Source organism: Cheilinus undulatus, linkage group 11, assembly GCF_018320785.1.
Source record: "Cheilinus undulatus linkage group 11, ASM1832078v1, whole genome shotgun sequence".
Lineage (NCBI taxonomy): Eukaryota > Metazoa > Chordata > Actinopteri > Labriformes > Labridae > Cheilinus > Cheilinus undulatus.
The window spans coordinates 932,599-955,021 of NC_054875.1; the positions used below are offsets into that span (position 1 = coordinate 932,599).

Sequence of the window (22,423 nt, forward strand, 5' to 3'; positions counted from 1 at the left end):
TTAAACTTGTACAAGTGGGTGAACAGAGACAATAAATAGGTATACACTTGCAAAAACAGACAGGAGACATGGTTAAGATGGATTAATGGTGGCAAAATGGATCAACAAAGGCAACAATAAACAGAAAGTGGCAGAAAAGGTGGAAAGGGTTAAAAAGGGTGGGAAACATGGTAAATTTGTATTTTAAAAGAATTAAAATGTGTTTTAAGTGGCAAAAATGGGGGGAACGGTGTTGAAAAGGGGCTACAAATGGCAAACGTAGTTAAAATGTAGTAAAAATGGGCAGAACAAATTGTGAATTTTGTGTAAAATTGGCAGAAATGGGTGAAGGGAGTGGTATAATGGGGTTTGAAGGGACAAAAATGGCTTAAAAGTGGTAGAAACACAGTGCATAACAGTGCTTAGATCCTGCTTTTCTCTGGTTTCACCCAGTGTGGAATAGAACGGGGCCTAGGATCAAGCCTTGAGGGACCCCACATGATAGAAAGGCTGCTTCTTGGTCAGGGTCCATTTCTGCATGAACTACTAAATTATCACAGGGTTTCATGGAGGCAGAGACTGTTTAAGTCATTTTGAGGCCCCAGGCAGTTACCTACCCGCGCCTTGCCTGGTGGTTAAACCGTTTACAGGGCCAGCTACTGATCCGCCTCCTGTCGTGGACTCCGCTTCCTGCCTGTAGATAAACCGCTGCCTGTCAGCCTGAGCTGAGGGCAGAGTAACCCAGCGGATTTCCTGGGCTAACAACAGTCTGCTGTCTGTGACAGAGAAGCTCTGACCATCCTGAACAGAAACTGAGAGGCAAACAGGACAGAAAAGGAGGGAAAATGTCTTCTAGAAGCTTCTCAGCTCGTTGATGAAGGTTTTATTCCTGTTAGTGAACACAGGCCCCGGTCCAACCAGCCGTTAGCTACAGGCACAGCTAGCTCTGAGGCTAAACCGCTAGCTTTACAGACTAGCTAGTTTACTAACGGCGGAAAAAAACGGCTGAAACGGGTTTTACCGGAGTTTAGGAGGCAGACAGCACCGGTAACGGACTTCACGGACAGTAACTAACCAGGAGGAGGAGGCGGGTGAGAGGTAAGATCAGGTTTATTCTGGTGTTAAAGGTTAGCATTGAGCTATCATGGAGTTAATAATGTTAGCCGTTATCAAACACGTCATTCAGGTAAAACTCGGCTCTTTAGATCTGATGGTTCTGGAAGCTTCGAGTTCTAAATTAACGCGTTAACGCATCTTCAGGAACGTCTCGAGCTTTGAGCCTCATGGTACCCCGATGACGTCATGTTTTCCTCCACCTGTACCCAGGTGTTTGGGTTAAACAGCAGACAGAGCGGTATGACGTCATCGCAGTAAAACATATTAGGGGGCCAACGCGGAGTCCGGATCAGTAAGGTGAGTCTAGATCAGTAACCTGAGTCTGGATCAGTAACCTGAGTCTGGATCAGTAACCTGAGTCTAGATCAGTAACGTGAGTCTAGATCAGTAACCTGAGTCTGGATCAGTAACGTGAGTCTGGATCAGTAACGTGAGTCTGGATCAGTAAGGTGAGTCTGGATCAGTAACCTGAGTCTGGATCAGTAACCTGAGTCTGGATCAGTAAGGTGAGTCTGGATCAGTAAGGTGAGTCTGGATCAGTAACCTGAGTCTGGATCAGTAACCTGAGTCTGGATCAGTAACGTGAGTCTGGATCAGTAACCTGAGTCTAGATCAGTAAGGTGAGTCTGGATCAGTAACCTGAGTCTGGATCAGTAAGGTGAGTCTGGATCAGTAAGGTGAGTCTGGATCAGTAACCTGAGTCTGGATCAGTAACCTGAGTCTGGATCAGTAACGTGAGTCTGGATCAGTAACCTGAGTCTAGATCAGTAAGGTGAGTCTGGATCAGTAACCTGAGTCTGGATCAGTAACCTGAGTCTAGATCAGTAACGTGAGTCTAGATCAGTAACCTGAGTCTAGATCAGTAAGGTGAGTCTGGATCAGTAACCTGAGTCTAGATCAGTAACGTGAGTCTAGATCAGTAACGTGAGTCTGGATCAGTAACCTGAGTCTGGATCAGTAACCTGAGTCTGGATCAGTAACGTGAGTCTGGATCAGTAACCTGAGTCTGGATCAGTAAGGTGAGTCTGGATCAGTAACCTGAGTCTGGATCAGTAACCTGAGTCTGGATCAGTAACCTGAGTCTGGATCAGTAACCTGAGTCTAGATCAGTAACCTGAGTCTGGATCAGTAACGTGAGTCTGGATCAGTAACCTGAGTCTGGATCAGTAAGGTGAGTCTGGATCAGTAACCTGAGTCTGGATCAGTAACCTGAGTCTGGATCAGTAACCTGAGTCTGAATCAGTAACTTGAGTCTGGATCAGTAACCTGAGTCTAGATCAGTAACGTGAGTCTGGATCAGTAACCTGAGTCTGGATCAGTAACCTGAGTCTGGATCAGTAACCTGAGTCTGGATCAGTAACCTGAGTCTGGATCAGTAACCTGAGTCTAGATCAGTAACCTGAATCTAGATCAGTAACCTGAGTCTAGTTCAGTAAGGTGAGTCTGGATCAGTAACGTGAGTCTAGATCAGTAACGTGAGTCTGGATCAGTAACCTGAGTCTGGATCAGTAACCTGAGTCTGGATCAGTAACCTGAGTCTGGATCAGTAACGTGAGTCTGGATCAGTAACCTGAGTCTGGATCAGTAACCTGAGTCTGGATCAGTAACGTGAGTCTAGATCAGTAACCTGAGTCTGGATCAGTAACCTGAGTCTGGATCAGTAACCTGAGTCTGGATCAGTAACGTGAGTCTAGATCAGTAACCTGAGTCTGGATCAGTAACCTGAGTCTGGATCAGTAACCTGAGTCTGGATCAGTAACGTGAGTCTAGATCAGTAACCTGAGTCTGGATCAGTAACCTGAGTCTGGATCAGTAACGTGAGTCTAGATCAGTAAGGTGAGTCTGGATCAGTAACCTGAGTCTGGATCAGTAACCTGAGTCTGGATCAGTAACCTGAGTCTGGATCAGTAAGGTGAGTCTGGATCAGTAACCTGAGTCTGGATCAGTAAGGTGAGTCTGGATCAGTAAGGTGAGTCTGGATCAGTAAGGTGAGTCTGGATCAGTAACGTGAGTCTAGATCAGTAACCTGAGTCTGGATCAGTAAGGTGAGTCTGGATCAGTAACCTGAGTCTGGACCAGTAACCTGAGTCTGGATCAGTAACCTGAGTCTGGATCAGTAACCTGAGTCTGGATCAGTAAGGTGAGTCTGGATCAGTAACGTGAGTCTAGATCAGTAACCTGAGTCTGGATCAGTAACCTGAGTCTGGATCAGTAACCTGAGTCTGGATCAGTAACCTGAGTCTGGATCAGTAAGGTGAGTCTGGATCAGTAACCTGAGTCTGGATCAGTAACCTGAGTCTGGATCAGTAACCTGAGTCTGGATCAGTAACCTGAGTCTGGATCAGTAACATGAGTCTGGATCAGTAACCTGAGTCTAGATCAGTAACGTGAGTCTAGAGCAGTAACGTGAGTCTGGATCAGTAATGTGAGTCCGGATCAGTATGGTGGAGTCTAGATCAGTAACGTGAGTCCGGATCAGTAACGTGAGTCCGGATCAGTAACATGAGTCTGGACCAGTAACGTAAGTCCAGACCAGTAACGTAAGTCCGGATCAGTAACGTGAGTCCGGATCAGTAACGTGAGTCCGGATCAGTAAGGTGAGTCTAGATCAGTAACGTGAGTCTAGATCAGTAACGTGAGTCTAGATCAGTAACGTGAGTCTAGATCAGTAACGTGAGTCCAGATCAGTAATGTGAGTCCGGATCAGTATGGTGGAGTCTAGATCAGTAACGTGAGTCCGGATCAGTAACGTGAGTCCAGATCAGTAATGTGAGTCCGGATCAGTATGGTGGAGTCTAGATCAGTAACCTGAGTCTGGATCAGTAACGTGAGTCTAGATCAGTAACCTGAGTCTGGATCAGTAACGTGAGTCTGGATCAGTAACGTGAGTCTGGATCAGTAACGTGAGTCTGGATCAGTAAGGTGAGTCTGGATCAGTAACCTGAGTCTGGATCAGTAACCTGAGTCTGGATCAGTAAGGTGAGTCTGGATCAGTAAGGTGAGTCTGGATCAGTAACCTGAGTCTGGATCAGTAACCTGAGTCTGGATCAGTAACGTGAGTCTGGATCAGTAACCTGAGTCTAGATCAGTAAGGTGAGTCTGGATCAGTAACCTGAGTCTAGATCAGTAACGTGAGTCTAGATCAGTAACCTGAGTCTAGATCAGTAAGGTGAGTCTGGATCAGTAACCTGAGTCTAGATCAGTAACGTGAGTCTAGATCAGTAACGTGAGTCTGGATCAGTAACCTGAGTCTGGATCAGTAACCTGAGTCTGGATCAGTAACGTGAGTCTGGATCAGTAACCTGAGTCTGGATCAGTAAGGTGAGTCTGGATCAGTAACCTGAGTCTGGATCAGTAACCTGAGTCTGGATCAGTAACCTGAGTCTGGATCAGTAACCTGAGTCTAGATCAGTAACCTGAGTCTGGATCAGTAACGTGAGTCTGGATCAGTAACCTGAGTCTGGATCAGTAAGGTGAGTCTGGATCAGTAACCTGAGTCTGGATCAGTAACCTGAGTCTGGATCAGTAACCTGAGTCTGAATCAGTAACTTGAGTCTGGATCAGTAACCTGAGTCTAGATCAGTAACGTGAGTCTGGATCAGTAACCTGAGTCTGGATCAGTAACCTGAGTCTGGATCAGTAACCTGAGTCTGGATCAGTAACCTGAGTCTGGATCAGTAACCTGAGTCTAGATCAGTAACCTGAATCTAGATCAGTAACCTGAGTCTAGTTCAGTAAGGTGAGTCTGGATCAGTAACGTGAGTCTAGATCAGTAACGTGAGTCTGGATCAGTAACCTGAGTCTGGATCAGTAACCTGAGTCTGGATCAGTAACCTGAGTCTGGATCAGTAACGTGAGTCTGGATCAGTAACCTGAGTCTGGATCAGTAACCTGAGTCTGGATCAGTAACGTGAGTCTAGATCAGTAACCTGAGTCTGGATCAGTAACCTGAGTCTGGATCAGTAACCTGAGTCTGGATCAGTAACCTGAGTCTGGATCAGTAACGTGAGTCTAGATCAGTAACCTGAGTCTGGATCAGTAACCTGAGTCTGGATCAGTAACCTGAGTCTGGATCAGTAACGTGAGTCTAGATCAGTAACCTGAGTCTGGATCAGTAACCTGAGTCTGGATCAGTAACGTGAGTCTAGATCAGTAAGGTGAGTCTGGATCAGTAACCTGAGTCTGGATCAGTAACCTGAGTCTGGATCAGTAACCTGAGTCTGGATCAGTAAGGTGAGTCTGGATCAGTAACCTGAGTCTGGATCAGTAAGGTGAGTCTGGATCAGTAAGGTGAGTCTGGATCAGTAAGGTGAGTCTGGATCAGTAACGTGAGTCTAGATCAGTAACCTGAGTCTGGATCAGTAAGGTGAGTCTGGATCAGTAACCTGAGTCTGGATCAGTAACCTGAGTCTGGATCAGTAACCTGAGTCTGGATCAGTAACCTGAGTCTGGATCAGTAAGGTGAGTCTGGATCAGTAACGTGAGTCTAGATCAGTAACCTGAGTCTGGATCAGTAACCTGAGTCTGGATCAGTAACCTGAGTCTGGATCAGTAACCTGAGTCTGGATCAGTAAGGTGAGTCTGGATCAGTAACCTGAGTCTGGATCAGTAACCTGAGTCTGGATCAGTAACCTGAGTCTGGATCAGTAACCTGAGTCTGGATCAGTAACCTGAGTCTAGATCAGTAACGTGAGTCTAGAGCAGTAACGTGAGTCTGGATCAGTAATGTGAGTCCGGATCAGTATGGTGGAGTCTAGATCAGTAACGTGAGTCCGGATCAGTAACGTGAGTCCGGATCAGTAACATGAGTCTGGACCAGTAACGTAAGTCCAGACCAGTAACGTAAGTCCGGATCAGTAACGTGAGTCCGGATCAGTAACGTGAGTCCGGATCAGTAAGGTGAGTCTAGATCAGTAACATGAGTCTAGATCAGTAACGTGAGTCTAGATCAGTAACGTGAGTCTAGATCAGTAACGTGAGTCCAGATCAGTAATGTGAGTCCGGATCAGTATGGTGGAGTCTAGATCAGTAACGTGAGTCCGGATCAGTAACGTGAGTCCGGATCAGTAACATGAGTCTGGACCAGTAACGTAAGTCCAGATCAGTAACATGAGTCCGGATCAGTAACGTGAGTCCGGATCAGTAAGGTGAGTCTGGATCAGTAACATGAGTCTGGATCAGTGAGTCCGGATCAGTAAGGTGGAGTCTAGATCAGTAACGTGAGTCTGGATCAGTAAGATGAGTCCGGATCAGTAAGGTGGAGGCTGGATCAGTAAGATGGAGTCCGGATCAGTAACGTGAGTCCGGATCAGTAACGTGAGTCCGGATCAGCAAGATGGATCCTGGTTTTTATAAAAACAGAATTGAAAATGAAAGGAAGCTGACAGGAGGAGGCGGGCTGGACCAGCTGTCAATCATTCTCAGGTGATAAACCAAAGGTGTTTATGTTATAATGACTTTATGTCACGCTGTAAAGAAGGTAACAGACACCTGGGCACACCTGGTAGATCAGAACCAGAACTCCTCAGGTCTGTAGAGCTGTCAGAACAACAGAAGTCTGAACTAAAGATGAATCTGGGGGGTGGGGGGGGCTCTGGGGGGCTCAGGTGGTCTCAGGTGTGAGTAGAGGAGGCCCTAAAGGGTAAAAGGTGAGAACCACTATTCTAGTAGGTCTGAATGATTGAAAATCCCTGATCCAGGACTCCGCTCTCAGTCTAAGTTTGGTGTGAATGGCTGTAAAGAAGGGAATGATCCTTTAAATGTCATTTGTTACTGTTGTTCTGTTTTCTGGATGTTAATGGTCACTCTAGTTAACTTTATATTCTTTTATATTCATGTTCTTTAATGCGCTCTGTCCTCTGTTCTTCATGTTTTTGTGGTTTTATAGCAGATTAACACATTTACAGACGGTATGTTGTAGTTTTTTTACATTAACAAACAAAAACTAAAGACTACATTCATCTCCCCCTCTACTGTCTGTAAATACTAATGTGATAATTATATAAATATTATTTAAAAAATACAGCACACACGTGAGCATGAACATTTATGTCATGTAAAGAGAAAAACGTAAAGATTAAAACCCTGGCTCTGTCTTTTCTGGGTTTGTTTCTTTAAATATTATCCTCAGTCTCTCTCCTAAATCATCATTTTTCATAAAGTCCTCAGATATTGTCCAAACGTCCTTGTAAACCTTGAATTAATGTTCTAGGATAAATGTTATCATGGACAGTTTAACTGTGTTTTAAGGTCAACAGTTTATTCCAGTAGACTTTTATCATTCATTCAGTCTGAATCTAGAGACGTTCGTGAACTTACGTTCTTTTTTCTGATGGATAAAAATGTAACAATCATTTTAGATTCTAATGGATTATTTAGAGATGAAATAATCTTTATTTAACTCTTTTCTTTAATAGCATGTGTTTCAGATCTCCTTTAAGTAGCTGATCAGTGGTGTTAGAAAATAAAAGCATCGTTATCTTCAGTCAGATCCTGATTCAACAGGAAAAAGAGATGAAGAGACTTTAGAAACTACCGTAGCAGTGTGAGGTCAGAGTCATTAGATTGGACAAATGATATAAATAATCCTTACTAAAATAAATCCATCAGAGCAAACATTTGAACTCGGTTATCCTGACAGTTATTACTGTAAACGTTCATCAGGCCTCTCTGTTTGAATGAATATCAACATAAACTCTACGGATGTAGAAGATAAAGCTGAGTTTTAAAAATAGACCCTAAAAACTGAAAGTCTTGCCCAACCCTGAGCCCGCTGATGTGGAAACCTCCCCCTCCCTCTGATTGGCTGTGAAATGATGGTAAATGTTTGAGAGGGCGCCGCCGTCGTCCCTCCGCCTTGTTCCACTTCAGGAGGCGAGGCGGTGTAATGGCTGGGTTGGTTTCCGTATTAATCTGCGTCACCAGTTCTGGTCTGACTCGGTCAGAGATGCAAAGATGTGATTGTTTCAGAGTTCATCACAGAGAGGATTTTAGCTCTGGTCTAAATCTGGAGCTTCTTTAAAAATAGACCTGAGAGGAAGTGGGACGGCAGGTACCACAGAAGAAGAACGGGTGTTCAGGTGCATAGATTAACCTGAATAGGGTGAGTCTGTCTGTCCACCAAGCTTAGAACAGTTTTAGATTTTTGATTACTTTCCTTTTTTTATTTCATTTTTATTTTCAGTTTCACTCTAGGTTTTAACCCTTTCCCTGCTGGTCTGTTAGTTTAGTTTGGCTTTTATTTTGAAAAATACCTTCAGATAGGCTACTCCTCATTTTATTCACAAAGTCTTCTTCAGTCAGATCAGACAGTTTTACACCCCTAGGTTTGGTTGTTCTGCTGTCAAAGACTAAAACGAAGGACTTTTAGTCTCTAATTTTATTTGATTTCATTGGTTTTTAAAGCAGGTGACACAGCTGTAGTCCGTTTGTTTTGTAAAGTCAGTTTTTAATTTATTTTGATGCTGATGTCATTATATTGTACATCCTAAATACTAGTGGTATCAGACGTAATCTTTAGTGATGTTCCTTAAATTAAATATCAGCATATAAACGGCTCTGATATTGATCCTGAAGAGGTCCAGGACAGGTTTCATAACTCCTGCCAGCTCAGTGGTCATTAGCAGATCCCTGATATTAGTGAACGGTTTAAAGTCGGTGCTTTTGGTCGTGCAGGGATGGTGCAGCCGCAGCCGGACGGCCCCATGCAGTGGGAGATGTCTGGAGAGGACAGTGGAGGGGCCCTCAGGGTCCCGCCGGAGCTGGCTGCCAATGAAGTGGTGACCAGGTTACTGGGAGACAACCAGCAGCTCAGAGGTATGGTCAATGATAAAACACCAACGACAGTGAACAGTGAGCTGCTGTCACACTCTTCTGTTAGTACTGGAGGAGAGAGACGCCTCCTGAACCGAGGATTTCATCCTGCCGCTGTAATCAAAGTGTCAGCATGAATCTTTACGTCTGTTTTTCTCCCAGTCTTACATCAGCTTTAGTTTTCTACCTGATACTGGCGGCTCCAGCAAACATAACCGTGCCCGCGTCTCTATTTCTCTCCGTCCTCGTCTCCTCCAGAGGCGTTGAGGCGGAGTAACTTGGCCCTGCGTCAGCGCTGCGAGGAGATGGAGGGATGGCAACGCCGCACCAGAGAGGAGCGAGAGTTCCTCAGCTGTCGTTTCCAGGAGGCCCGGGCGCTGGTGGAAAGGCTGGCCCAGGAGAACCACTCCTTACAGGGCTTAGTGAACGGACCGGCCTCCTCATCCTCCTCCAACAACTGCTGCAGCTCCAGTCAGACCGAAGAGCTGCAGGGACGCCCGGCCAGGAACGGACCGCTGGACGGACCGCAGGTCAGACGCTTCAGCCACGCCTGAACGCTTCAGCCTCCAGCTTTAGATGTTTTAATCCAGTGAACTGGTCCTTTAGCAGATCAGGCTGGGTGCTGCTCACTTTTACTATCCTGCTAAATCCTGTTCATGCTTTGATATTTATAGTTTTAAAACACTGAAGCTGAAATCTTATCCATAGTCTAGGAATAGTGTCTAGGCTTTGAAGGATGGCACCATTTTATAAAGACAAGGCTGGAATGTTTTACAGACATTCAAGGATCACACCATCACACGCAAAGGATAGAATGCTTCATGGATATAAAAGGATGATATATTTTAAAGGCAAGGATGGAATGACTTATAGGTTTTGAAGATAGCATTTAAAGGAAAGGCTGGAATGTTTTATGGACAGTTAACATGGTATTATATTAAAAAGGCAAGGATGGAATGTTTTGTTGACTTTGAAAGATGGCATTATATCTTAAAGGCAAGGAATGAATGTTTTGTAGACTTTAAAGAATGGCATTATATCTTAAAGGCAAGGATGGAATGTTTTGTAGACTTTGAAGAATGGCATTATATCTTAAAGGCAAGGATGGGATGTTTTGTAGACTTTGAAGAATGGCATTTTATTATATCTTAAAGGCAAGGATGGAATGTTTTGTAGACTTTGAAGAATGGCATTTTATTTTAAAGGCAAGGAATGAATGTTTTATGGCCGTTAAAGGGTGACATCATTAAAAGCAGAGGATGGAATGTTCATGAAGCTGGATATGTTGGTGGCTTCATTCTTCTGAATAGTAGACCATAGATAAAGGAAAATCCTGTTCCTCGATAGCTCCGCCCCCTAAAGTCCAGCCAACCAGAGGAGAGGTTGTTGGTCTCGCTGTGTTCTGAAGGATGCTGAGACCCTCGTTCTTCGTCCAATAGCGTCTGTATCTGATGTGTTCATTCTTATATTTCTGTGGTGTTTCAGACACTGGATCAGCGGGAAAAGAAGAGGGTTGAAGAGGCAGACCGGCAAACACAGACCACGCCCCCTCGCAGCCTGGTACGATGAACCCGTGTTGTTTATTTCTGACGTTTTTGCTCATTCTGCCGTCTAACCTGTGTGTCCGTGTGTTTAGGGCGATGCCAGTGTGCATAGCTCGCTGAGTAGCGCCCTCCCCTCTCCCCCCTCCTCTCTGTCGGAGGCGTGGGGGGAGATAATGGGCAGGGAGAACGGCCAGGTGAGCCCGCTCCCTCCACCAATCAGATCCCTGGCACTAAATCTGTGGGCGTGTCTAGTTTAGCGCTTCACCCCGGCTTACCTTTACCTGGATCCAGAGAGAGGGTTGAAATCCTGACTTTCTACTCGGAATGAAACGATTCAGTGAGGTCTGAAAATATAGAAAGGGTCTGATCTCATCATTGGAGACTTTTCTATCAGGACAGTAAATTTAGAGAGGGCTCTCACACTTCCGAGCAGGAAAACTGGATTTATTGGTAGCTGGATGCCACAGGTTTCCCTCTGTGTTGCTTTGACTGGAGCACAGCCTCTAATCCACCTCTTCCTCCTCATGTTTGTAATCCCTCTCCGTCCGTTTCTTCCTTTAATTTTGGCTTCTGTCTGAGCTCTCGATAACGGTGGGCGTGGCCTGTCTCTGTCCTCTGCCCTCCTGTCCTCGCTCCGTCTGTTTACTCTTCATCTCTCTGTCCCGCTGCAGCCGGTCGAAGGTTCCAACGACTTCCTCCAGCTGCTGAAGAGCCACAAAGAAAAGCTGGAGGAAGGGATGAGGGAGCTGAGGAAGAGGAACGACGAGCTGGAGAGAGAGAGGGAGGAGGGCGAGAAAGAGAGGGAGCGAATGAGGCGCTGCATGGACCAGCTCAGGGCCAAACTGGCTCAGGTTCAGGTGAGAACCAGGCTGGGCTCAGGTGAGAACCAGGCCGGGCTCAGGTGAGAACCAGGCCGGGCTCAGGTGAGAACCAGGCCGGGCTCAGGTGAGAACCAGGCCGGGCCAGGGATGCTAGGGTCTGATAAATCATCAGACCCTAGCATCAACCAACAGTGAGACCCCTGGTTGTTGAAGCTGCCCATTTCTATGGTAACAGTAAAGGCATCCTCTGTCTCATGGAGATGTTTGAGTCTGGACAGGAACAGACTCTGCTATCCTCTCTGTGATCGTGTGCTCTAGTCTGAATGTGGTTCTGTTTTATTCCAGGCCAGTAACACAGAGGAGGTTCCTCCGTATCGCTCTGAGGCTCAGCACTCCTCAGACTGGTAAGAACCATTGTTCTCTGAAACTCAGAGATTTTACTAACTTCAGAGTCTGTTTGATCTTTACTGAACTAGTTTCCTCTTTACCTCAGGATGTCAGCATGCTCTCTAATCCTCACTGAATAAAAGCCTGGGATTTCTCCTCTCCTCTCCTCTCCTCTCCTCTCCTCCTCCCCTCCTCTCCTCTCCTCTCCTCTCCTCTCCTCTCCTCTCCTCTCCTCCTCCCCTCCTCTCCTCTCCTCTCCTCTCCTCCTCCCCTCCTGTCCTCTCCTCTCCTCTCCTCCTCCCCTCCTGTCCTCTCCTCTCCTCTCCTCTCCTCTCCTCTTCTCTCCTCCTCCTCTCCTCTCCTCTCCTCTCCTCTCCTCTCCTCTCCTCCTCCACTCCTCTCCTCTCCTGCTCTCCTCCTCTCCTCTCCTCTCCTCTCCTCTCCTCTCCTCTCCTCTCCTCTCCTCTCCTCTGTTCTCCTTTATTCCCTCCTCTCCTCTCCTCCTCCCCTCCTCCACTCCTCTCCTCTCCTCTCCTCACATCTCCTCTCCTCTCCTCTTCTCTCCTCTCCTCCTCTCCTCTCCGCTCCTCTCCTCTCCTCTCCTCTCCCCTCCTCTCCTCTCCTCTCCTCTGTTCTCCTTTATTCCCTCCCCTCCTCTCCTCTCCTCTCCTCTATTCCCTCACCTCCTCTCCTCTCCTCTCCTCTCCTCTCCTTTATTTCCTCTTCTGCTCTCCTCTCCTCCTCTCCTCTCCTCTCCTCTCCTCTCCTCTCCTCTCCTCTCCTGCTCTCCTCCTCTCCTCTCCCCTCCTCTCCTCTCCTCTCCTCTGTTCTCCTTTATTCCCTCCCCTCCTCTCCTCTCCTCTCCTCTCCTCTCCTTTATTTCCTCTCCTGCGCTCCTCCTCCTCTCCTCTCCTCCTCCCCTCCTCTCCTCTCCTCTCCTCTCCTCCTATCTCCTCTCCTCTCCTCTCCTCTTCTCTCCTCCTCCTCTCCTCTCCTCTCCTCTCCTCTCCTCTCCTCTCCTCCTCCCCTCCTCTCCTCTCCTGCTCTCCTCTCCTCCTCTCCTCTCCTCTCCTCTCCTCTCCCCTCCTCTCCTCTCCTCTCCTCTGTTCTCCTTTATTCCCTCCTCTCCTCTCCTCTTCTCTCCTCTCCTGCTCCACCCCTCCTCCTCTCCTCTCCTCTCCTCTCCACTCCTTTATTTCCTCCTCTCCTCTCCTCTCCTCTTCTCTCCTCCTCCTCTCCTCCTCTCCTCTCCTCTCCTCTCCTCTCCTCTGTTCTCCTTTATTCCCTCCCCTCCTCTCCTCTCCTCTCCTCTCCTCTCCTCTCCTCTCCTCTCCTCTCCTCTCCTTTATTTCCTCTTCTGCTCTCTCTCCTCTCCTCCTCTCCTCTCCTCTCTCTCCTCTCCTCTCCTCTCCTCTCCTCTCCTCTCCTCTCCTCTCCTCTCCTCTCCTCTGTTCTCCTTTATTCCCTCCTCCTCTCTCTCCTCTCCTTTATTTCCTCTCCTCGCTCCTCCTCCTCTCCTCTCCTCCTCCTCTCCTCTCCTCTCCTCTCCTCCTCCCCTCCTCTCCTCTCCTCTCCTCTCCTCTCCTCTCCTCTTCTCTCCTCCTCCTCTCCTCTCCTCTCCTCTCCTCTCCTCTCCTCTCTCTCCTCCTCCTCCTCCTCTCCTGCTCTCCTCTCCTCGTCTCCTCTCCTCTCCTCTCCTCTCCTCTCCTCTCCACTCCTGTCCTTTCCTTTCCTCTCTTCTCCTCTGTTCTCCTTTATTCCCTCCTCTCTCCTCTCCTCTTCTCTCCTCTCCTGCTCCACCCTCCTCCTCTCCTCTCCTCTCCTCTCCTCTCCTTTATTTCCTCCTCTCCTCTCCTCTCCTCTTCTCTCCTCCTCCTCTCCTCTCCTCTCCTCTCCTCTCCTCTCCTCTCCTCTCCACTGTTCTCCTTTATTCCCTCCCTCCTCTCCTCTCCTCTCCTCTCCTTTATTCCCTCCCCTCCTCTCCTCTCCTCTCCTCTCCTCTCCTTTATTTCCTCTTCTGCTCTCCTCTCCTCCTCTCCTCTCCTCTCCTCTCCTCTCCTCTCCTCTCCTCTCCTCTCCTCTCCTCTCCTCTGTTCTCCTTTATTCCCTCCCCTCCTCTCCTCTCCTCTCCTTTATTTCCTCTCCTGCGCTCCTCCTCCTCTCCTCTCCCCTCCTCTCCTCCTCTCTCAGCTCTAGCCTGGCTAAACTCACCGAGCAGCTGCAGGCCACACAGGGCAGGTGAGCCCACACCTGTGTGGCGTCTCTCTGCATGTTAGTTCTGGTGCTGTCTCATCTCTGTGTGCTTTAGGCTGCTGTTTGTTTTTACTGTTAGTAATGCATCTGTGTGTTTATTTCATCAGTCTGTCATCACATTCAGGTTCTTTTAGAGGATCTCTGCTGTGAGGAGGAGGAATACAGACTCAGAAACTAGAATATAGAGGAAAACGTGTATTTATTGTGTGATTTAACTCTTGAACACTGATGTATTATAGAATCATCAGAATCATACAGTGGAGCTGAAATGTTTTTCCTTTATTAACCCCTCCAGGATCACTCATGTCCATAGTTTTCACTGTTTTTCTGAGATCTCTCTGTCTGGTACGGTTATTGATAGGAAGGTTGTTCTTCTGATAGACTCTGAAATTTAACATTTCAGTGTTTTTAAAGGCCTTTACTCTGTATACATTTACTGCTTTAATAAACCACTCAGGACAAAAACGTCCACTGTGAAAAATATGAATTTGAAAAAGTAGATAAAATATTTTTTCACTGATTCTTTTCGACTCCACTCCTGACAAAACTGTTGGATATTTAAACATTTTAACCCTTTAAATCCTGTTTTATCTGCATGAAGTCTCTGATGTTTTTAATGTTAAAGCCACAGAAAAGGAGGTTTTGTTTCTATAAATGTCAGGTATTTTTCCTCAAGCTCAGTCCTGGATCAACAAAGACCAACTAAACTGATTTTGATGAACTGCTGTTTTTAGTGTAGTGTCAGATTCAACATTAAACCGTCCTGAACAACAGTCCACTCAGAAACTGCTGTAAAATACTGCACATTCATGTTTTACACTTTCTGGCTTAAATCTTTTAATCAACCTCAGTCCTGATCAAAACCACCAAATATTCACTAAATACATTTATTTTTAGAAAATGACTCATCATCTGTGTATTCCTATGAAAACATCAGGGACTGCTTTTATTCAAACTGGCATGTAAAGGGTTAAAATCCCCTGAATGTTCAAATATGTAATAGTTCTGGTCTACTATTTTAAATGAATGTTTTCAGCGGACGTCTTTGTCCTGAATGGCTGATAATGGTGGATTTTAGAGTAATATTTTTATGAGGAACGGTTAAAATAAAACTCTTAGAAAAAGAAAAACAACATAAAAGTCCCCATGGATCAGACAGCATCTGTCTGAGCTGATCTCGTCCTGCTCCTCGTTCCTCCATCTCTCTCTGAATCAGCCGTCTCCGTCTTTAATCAGACTCTAAAGCTTCAGAAAACAGCTGATTCATTTTTATCTGTGCTGCTTTTAAAGCTCACGCTGACATTTCAGTTCAGAACCTTCATTCTGTTCATTTTTAGCTGCTTTACTCTGATCTATTTTATTTGATGTTTTCAGCATCTACACACTCATCATGGTGTTTAGCAGCAGCTGCAGTCATGTTTATATGTGCTTTACATAAGGAGTGTGTCTGACACACACCTGTCAGCATTAATCCAGGTGTGCTGTAGTAAAGCTAGGGTAGCAGCTGCATGCCCTCCCTGCTGCCACAGTCATGTGACTAGTCTATCCTACCTTTAGGTATCGAGAGCTGGAGGAGAAGCTGGACTATCTGCAGAAGAGTTCTGCTCAGCGGGACCGGACCGAGGCTCTGCTCAAACAGAAGGACAAAGACTGTGCACAGGTACGAGTCATGACAACATCACCTCACACTCTAGCTTCAGATACCTGAGCTGGGAGGACCATGACGGCAGACCTAGACCAAGACTGATCCACCTCCTTAAGCTCTAATACTGATCCGGTACCTGGACTTTGGGTATTTAATGATACTGGTACTACCATTTGGCAAAAACGGAGGGAAAGAGACCCAAAACATCCTCAGTGTCACCAGCATTCCCCACATTTGATGATGTCATCCTTTAAAGTCTATAAAACATTCCAACCTTGCCTTTTGCATCCAGTCTAACCAGAACCCCTCAGTCCTAGACTCCTCTAGACTCTGCTCTCAGTCCGAGACTCCTCTGGACTCCGGTCTAGGGTCTTCCATCTCTGGTCTAGGGTCTTCTATCTCTGGTCTAGGGTCTTCTAGCTCTGGTCTAGGGTCTTCTAGCTCTGGTCTAGGGTCTTCTAGCTCTGGTCTAGGGTCTTCTATCTCTGGTCTAGGGTCTTCTAGCTCTGGTCTAGGGTCTTCCATCTCTGGTCTAGGGTCTTCTAGCTCTGGTCTAGGGTCTCCTAGCTCTGGTCTAGGGTCTTCTAGCTCTGGTCTAGGGTCTTCTATCCCTGGTCTGTGGTCTTCTATCCCTGGTCTAGGGTATTCTATCTCTGGTCTAGGGTCTTCTAGCTCTGGTCTAGGGTCTTCTAGCTCTGGTCTAGGGTCTTCTATCCCTGGTCTAGGGTCTTCTAGCTCTGGTCTAGGGTCTTCCATCTCTGGTCTAGGGTCTTCTATCCCTGGTCTGTGGTCTTCTATCTCTGGTCTAGGGTCTTCTAGCTCTGGTCTAGGGTCTTCTAGCTCTGGTCTAGGGTCTTCTATCCCTGGTCTGTGGTCTTCTATCCCTGGTCTGTGGTCTTCTATCCCTGGTCTGTGGTCTTCTATCCCTGGTCTAGGGTCTTCTATCCCTGGTCTGTGGTCTTCTATCTCTGGTCTAGGGTCTTCTAGCTCTGGTCTAGGGTCTTCTAGCTCTGGTCTAGGGTCTTCTAGCTCTGGTCTAGGGTCTTCCATCTCTGGTCTAGGGTCTTCTATCCCTGGTCTGTGGTCTTCTATCTCTGGTCTAGGGTCTTCTAGCTCTGGTCTAGGGTCTTCCATCTCTGGTCTAGGGTCTTCTAGCTCTGGTCTAGGGTCTCCTAGCTCTGGTCTAGGGTCTTCTATCCCTGGCCTAGGGTCTTCTATCTCTGGTCTAGGGTCTTCTATCTCTGGTCTAGGGTCTTCTATCCCTGGTCTAGGGTCTTCTAGCTCTGGTCTAGGGTCTTCTATCCCTGGTCTAGGGTATTCTATCTCTGGTCTAGGGTCTTCTAGCTCTGGTCTAGGGTCTTCTAGCTCTGGTCTAGGGTCTTCTATCCCTGGTCTGTGGTCTTCTATCCCTGGTCTGTGGTCTTCTATCCCTGGTCTAGGGTATTCTAGCTCTTGTCTAGGGTCTTCTATCCCTGGTCTGTGGTCTTCTATCCCTGGTCTGTGGTCTTCTATCCCTGGTCTGTGGTCTTCTATCCCTGGTCTGTGGTCTTCTATCCCTGGTCTAGGGTATTCTAGCTCTTGTCTAGGGTCTTCTAGCTCTTCTATCCCTGGTCTAGGGTCTTCTATCTCTGGTCTAGGGTCTTCTAGCTCTGGTCTATGGTCTTCTAGCTCTGGTCTAGGGTCTTCTTTCTCTGGTCTAGGGTCTTCTATCTCTGGTCTAGAGTCCTCTATCTCTGGTCTAGGGTCTTCTATCCCTGGTCTAGGGTCTTCTTGCTCTTGTCTAGGGTCTTCTAGCTCTTCTATCCCTGGTCTAGGGTCTTCTAGCTCTTGTCTAGGGTCTTCTAGCTCTTCTATCCCTGGTCTAGGGTATTCTAGCTCTTGTCTAGGGTCTTCTAGCTCTTCTATCCCTGGTCTAGGGTCTTCTAGCTCTGGTCTGCTGTCTTCCAGCTGGCGAAGGATTTGGAGGCCCTGAAGGCCCAGGCTACGTCTCTGCTGGCAGAGCTGAATGAGAGACAGAGCTGTCTGGACAAGAGCGAGCACGAACGCAAACTGTTGGAGGAGAAGTGAGTGATCAGCTGACATCAGCACAGCTGTACAGTAGAGGGTCCTCTGCCCGTCTGACGCTTCTCCTCTGTCCCTGGTCAGGCTCTGCAGTAAGATGAAGGCTCTGCTGATGGCTGAGCGGGACCAGGAGCAGCAGAGGAAGCAGCATCAGGTGGCCATGGACAAGCTGCTGCTGCAGACGCAGAGCCTGGAGCAGGCGCTGAAGGCCGAGAGACACGTGGTCACCGAGGAGAAGTGGGTTCATTCATACACCTTCAATAAACACTTGAATGTTTGGGTCAGAGTTAACTCCTTCATGACGACTCCATCATCACACAGAGCTGATAGAAACAGTCAGGTTATTCAGTCATGACAGCAGCACAGGTAGAGCTGATAGAAACAGTCAGGTTATTCAGTCATGACAGCAGCACAGGTAGAGCTGATAGAAACAGTCAGGTTGGTAGACACCGCCCCCTAGAGGACTCAAGTGTTATAGAGCATGACATTCTTGCTCCAGTGAGGAGTTGCAGTCCTGGTTATTGTCTCCGTGGCGGGTTCGATCGTTCGCCTTGATGTCATAGCCATCCTGGGTAGACTGACCTGAGCGAGATAGGATGATTCCTCTCCTGTTAACGACTGAAGGTAGTTTGATTCACCCTTGTTTGAAGATAAATGTGGTCTATTCATGAGCTAGGGGAAACAAACTACACTACCCATAATCCTAGTGTCACAGTGACATCTGTGGAATCAGCTGTTACCATGGAAACGTTTACCATCTCTGCAGACTTCACGTGTCAGCTGATTTGATTTGATCAGAAATGTTCCTCTGAAATCAGTGGTGCTAAAAAGTGGGCGGGGACTGTTGAGCTCTTAGGCGATGAAAGTAGCAGCACATGCGTTGCCTCCCTCCAGATCAGCAGAATAAAAATATTAATCTCAGTAGCTGGTTTCACCGGTCACCATGACCACAGACTTAGCAGAAAAACTCTCCTGGGTGTTTAGTTTCTATTTAACCTTTAATATTTTACTCCCTAAAGACCCTACATCATACATTCGACCCTACAATCATTATGCATTCATTTTTGCAAACTTTTAGGCCATCCTTTAAAAAGGTGATATCTCCAGGTTAAAGTTTGTGTTCTCTGCCTGCAGGAAGAAACTGACCCAGCTGCAGCACGCCTACACGTGTCTCTTCAGAGACTACGATTCTAAGCTGAAGAGTGAGGTGAACTCAGTTTAACATCCTCTAACCCTCGTTATTCTGTCCTTTATATCCTCCTTGTTATTGGTGAATAAAGACTCATCGCTCTTGTGTCTTTGGCGTGCAGGGCGGGGACCTATGCAGCCGTCTGGAGGAGGCGGAGCGAGCTTTGGCGCTGAAACAGGATCTGATCGATAAACTGAAGGAGGAGGTGGAGCAGCAGAAAGGTTCTCTGGAGACGGTTCCTGTCCTCACTGCACAGGTAGAGCCAAGCATTTATATTTGATTTCTATTTTGTCTTCACACTCATGAGACGATCTTTAGAGCTTTACTGATGATGGAACCACAGACAGAAGGACAGTTTCAGTTAATGTGCTGTAGACAGATAAATCTGTCCCCGTGTTCATCAGGCTGACATCTATAAAGCCGACTTCTTAGCGGAGCGAGAAGCCAGAGAGAAGCTGAACCAGAAGAAGGAGGAGCTTCAGGAACAGCTGACTCAGGCCCGCACCGAGATCGAACGGCTCAAACAGGAGGCCACGTCACGGTAAGAACACGTGGGTTTTTATAATCCTTTCATCCTGAAGATGTCTGATTATCTACCACTGACAGTCAGCTGTACTCTCAGATCTCTGATAAACGTCTGTGTGTGCCGAGGCTCCTCCATGTTATCCAATCACAGCGTCTTTAGTTCCAGATCGTAGCAGAAGATGCTGACACCCTAACATCTGAAGGTTTCCTTTCTGCTTTCACATAAAAATGTCTTTTTTTCTTTCAGAGCGAGAATCGAACAAATGAAGCTGAGACACCTGGAAGACTTCCCGACACAAGCCCCTCACATTCCCCCTCCACAAGGTACCACACTACAACAACAATCACAACAACAACAGCAACAATAACAGCAACAGCAACTACACCACAATAATACACAGTATTAGGGACGCACTGTTGATCTGATTTTATCCAACCAACATGTTTTAAACAGACATTCACTCTTCTTCATCCTCATCTCTCTTTCATACTAACTCAGACACGTCAGTCACTCACCAATGTGGGATGTCACAATCTGATTGGAGAAAAGCTCTCTTGCTATTAGCCCCGCCCCCTGACCTTACATTGACCTCATGATCAGAGCACAGCTGCCTGGCTCTGGTCCAGAGAGGAGACAAAGTCTGTTTTCTGTCTCAAATCTCTGTTCTGATGCTTCCAGTGATCCGTAGACCGCTGTGGCTGATAGATTTAGTAAATTTACCTCAAAGAAGAAAAAAACAGCATTAACTGACCGTTTGCTGACAGCAACCAGATTCACACATTTCTAGAGAGTTCAGACACAAACAAGATTTGACGTTGCAGGGTTTTTAACGTCCTGGAGGGCCTCACCATTTTTCAGACACCAGTAGGGGGAGCTCCAAGGAAAAACATAGGGAACCTCTGGACTTGTCCTGGTTGTGATTAAACTCCTCCTCCTCTCTCCTCAGGTGTGTTCCCAGGTGCGGCCTTTAACACGGTGCCCCCTGCCCCCTCGTACCGTAACCAGGGTCTGTTACCCGTGCGTGACCCTGGGGCGGCGGGGGCCGAGGAGCTGCCAGATTTATGTTGTCCAAAGTGCCAGTACCAGGCTCCAGACATGGACACGCTGCAGATACACGTGATGGACTGTATACAGTAACATGTGACACGTGTCTGTAACATACATGTTTATCTACATGTTCATCCTGTGTGTGTGCTCAACACCCCCCCACCCCCCCACACCGAGAATCATGTGTGATAGCTGCACCTTATTCTAATATCTACAACTATTCACCTGAACGCCACTGTGGATCTAAGAGTGTTCAAACCTGTAGACCAGAGCCAATCAGACGCCAGAAAGATGATCAGCGTGATGTGTTCCAGAATGCTCAAAGCATTTAAACTCTGCTGTATTTTTCCATCCTGAAATCCACCAAATATCAACATTTCTCCCTTCATCCCTTCTTTTATTTCCTCCATGTATGCAGAACGCTGGCTGTGTCCCCAACTGCATAATGAATCTGTAATACTTCATCCTAGACCTACATCCTACATCCGCACCCTACATCCTGACCTACACCCTACACCCTACATCCTACATCCTACATCCTGACCTACACCCTACATCCTACATCCTACATCCTACATCCTGACCTACACCCTACACCCTACATCCTACATCCTGACCTACACCTACATCCTACATCCTACATCACACATCCTACACCCTACATCCTACATCCTGACCTACACCCTAGACCCTACATCCTACATCCTACATCCTGACCTACACCCTAGACCCTACATCCTACATCCTGACCTACACCTACATCCTACATCCTACATCACACATCCTACACCCTACATCCTACATCCTGACCTACACCCTAGACCCTACATCCTACATCCTACATCCTGACCTACACCCTAGACCCTACATCCTGACCTACACCCTACACCCTACATCCTACATCCTGACCTACACCTACATCCTACATCCTACATCCTACATCACACATCCTACACCCTACATCCTACATCCTGACCTACACCTACATCTACATCCCACATCCTACACCCACATCCTACATCCTGACCTACATCCTATACCTACATCCTGGGATGTAGGTATAGGATGTGGGATATGGGACATAGTGTGTAGGATATAGGATGTAGTATGTATTACATGGAATGTAGTAGTAATATAAACTATCACTACTGCCTCTAACCTTACATCCCACATCCCTAATCCCACATATTTAAATCTTCCATGTCTTAATCTCTGATCATCAGTGGATCTCTCTAACATGAGTATACATCCTGTAACCTCAGAGCGGGCTCCTCGCCGTGCACAGTCACATTTAGGAGGAGTATTTTATCAGTTTGGGACACAGCCCTACTCTCCCGTCAGTATTCGTACCTTTGTCTCCTTCCTGTCTCCTCCATCGTTGATCTTTGGGCCTAAGGTGGAAACCGTGATGTTGAGAAGGTAGAGAAACCTGAATGTGAATAATCTAGTGAGCTTTAATGAGATAATCTAGAATATCCAATCAGTTTTGGTCCTAAATGTCGCTGTCTGCAGTACCTCAGACATGTATTATTATTCTGTATTATTATGATGAGAATATTCTGTATTAGAGATGGATGTTTGCAGCCAGTCTCTGTGTTCTGTGCCTGTGTACACCTTTGAATGCACCGCTGCTTTTCCTGATGCTTCCGACCCTGAACGCAGCGTCGCCCCTGTGTGCCCGGTACCTGTACCTACCTGGATGTTGGTCTGCAGGTGAGCAGAGGGAGGGTCTCTGTGAAAAATGTCTGAACGTCTAAAAATCATTGGGTGCAAAAAAGAAATGTTTCATGCTGTTAAAGTTTTACCAAATAAATCAGTTATTCAGTAATTCTTCTGTTTCTCTGCGTTTTTAGACTTTGAAGCCTGCGGTCACTCGTCCGCTTTGTTTTCACTTTAGAATTTCAAAATTTCTTCTTTGATTTCCATTTCTCAGGTTTTATTTTACAAAAACAGATCAAATAAAAAAACTGTCATTTTATCGTTTTTATGTTTGCATCAAAACAGGAAGTTCAAAGAATAGAACACTAGGGCCATAACATTCTT

At 46.7% G+C, this 22,423-nt stretch overlaps 1 protein-coding gene across 6 annotated transcripts; it reads left to right on the forward strand.

The window, feature by feature from the left end:
• Positions 1-691: 691 nt before the first annotated feature.
• ikbkg (inhibitor of nuclear factor kappa B kinase regulatory subunit gamma) lies at positions 692-22,197 on the forward strand. Of its 6 annotated transcripts, XM_041798698.1 has the most exons (16): positions 692-1,077; positions 8,770-8,910; positions 9,166-9,437; positions 10,393-10,467; positions 10,544-10,645; positions 11,123-11,308; positions 11,618-11,676; positions 13,850-13,897; positions 15,470-15,572; positions 17,505-17,620; positions 17,703-17,855; positions 18,753-18,825; positions 18,929-19,063; positions 19,212-19,348; positions 19,580-19,656; positions 20,280-22,197. In XM_041798698.1, exons 2-16 carry the CDS (start codon positions 8,772-8,774, stop codon positions 20,468-20,470), a joined length of 1,866 nt encoding a protein of 621 aa, XP_041654632.1. In that variant the 5' UTR covers positions 692-1,077; positions 8,770-8,771; the 3' UTR covers positions 20,471-22,197. The 6 variants fall into 6 exon arrangements, with proteins under 6 accessions (XP_041654632.1, XP_041654638.1, XP_041654635.1 ...); XM_041798701.1 differs by lacking the exon at positions 13,850-13,897 and having other exon boundaries at positions 693-1,077; XM_041798702.1 differs by lacking the exon at positions 10,544-10,645 and having other exon boundaries at positions 693-1,077.
• Positions 22,198-22,423: the final 226 nt, after the last annotated feature.

Excerpts from the sequence above, each read along its gene's own strand:
- ikbkg (XM_041798698.1), top strand. The coding sequence starts at position 8,772 with ATGGTGCAGCCGCAGCCGGACGGCCCCATGCAGTGGGAGATGTCTGGA. Across the intron at positions 8,911-9,165 it reads AGACAACCAGCAGCTCAGAG|AGGCGTTGAGGCGGAGTAAC; the intron begins GTATGGTCAATG and ends CGTCTCCTCCAG. Across the intron at positions 9,438-10,392 it reads GACCGCTGGACGGACCGCAG|ACACTGGATCAGCGGGAAAA; the intron begins GTCAGACGCTTC and ends GTGGTGTTTCAG.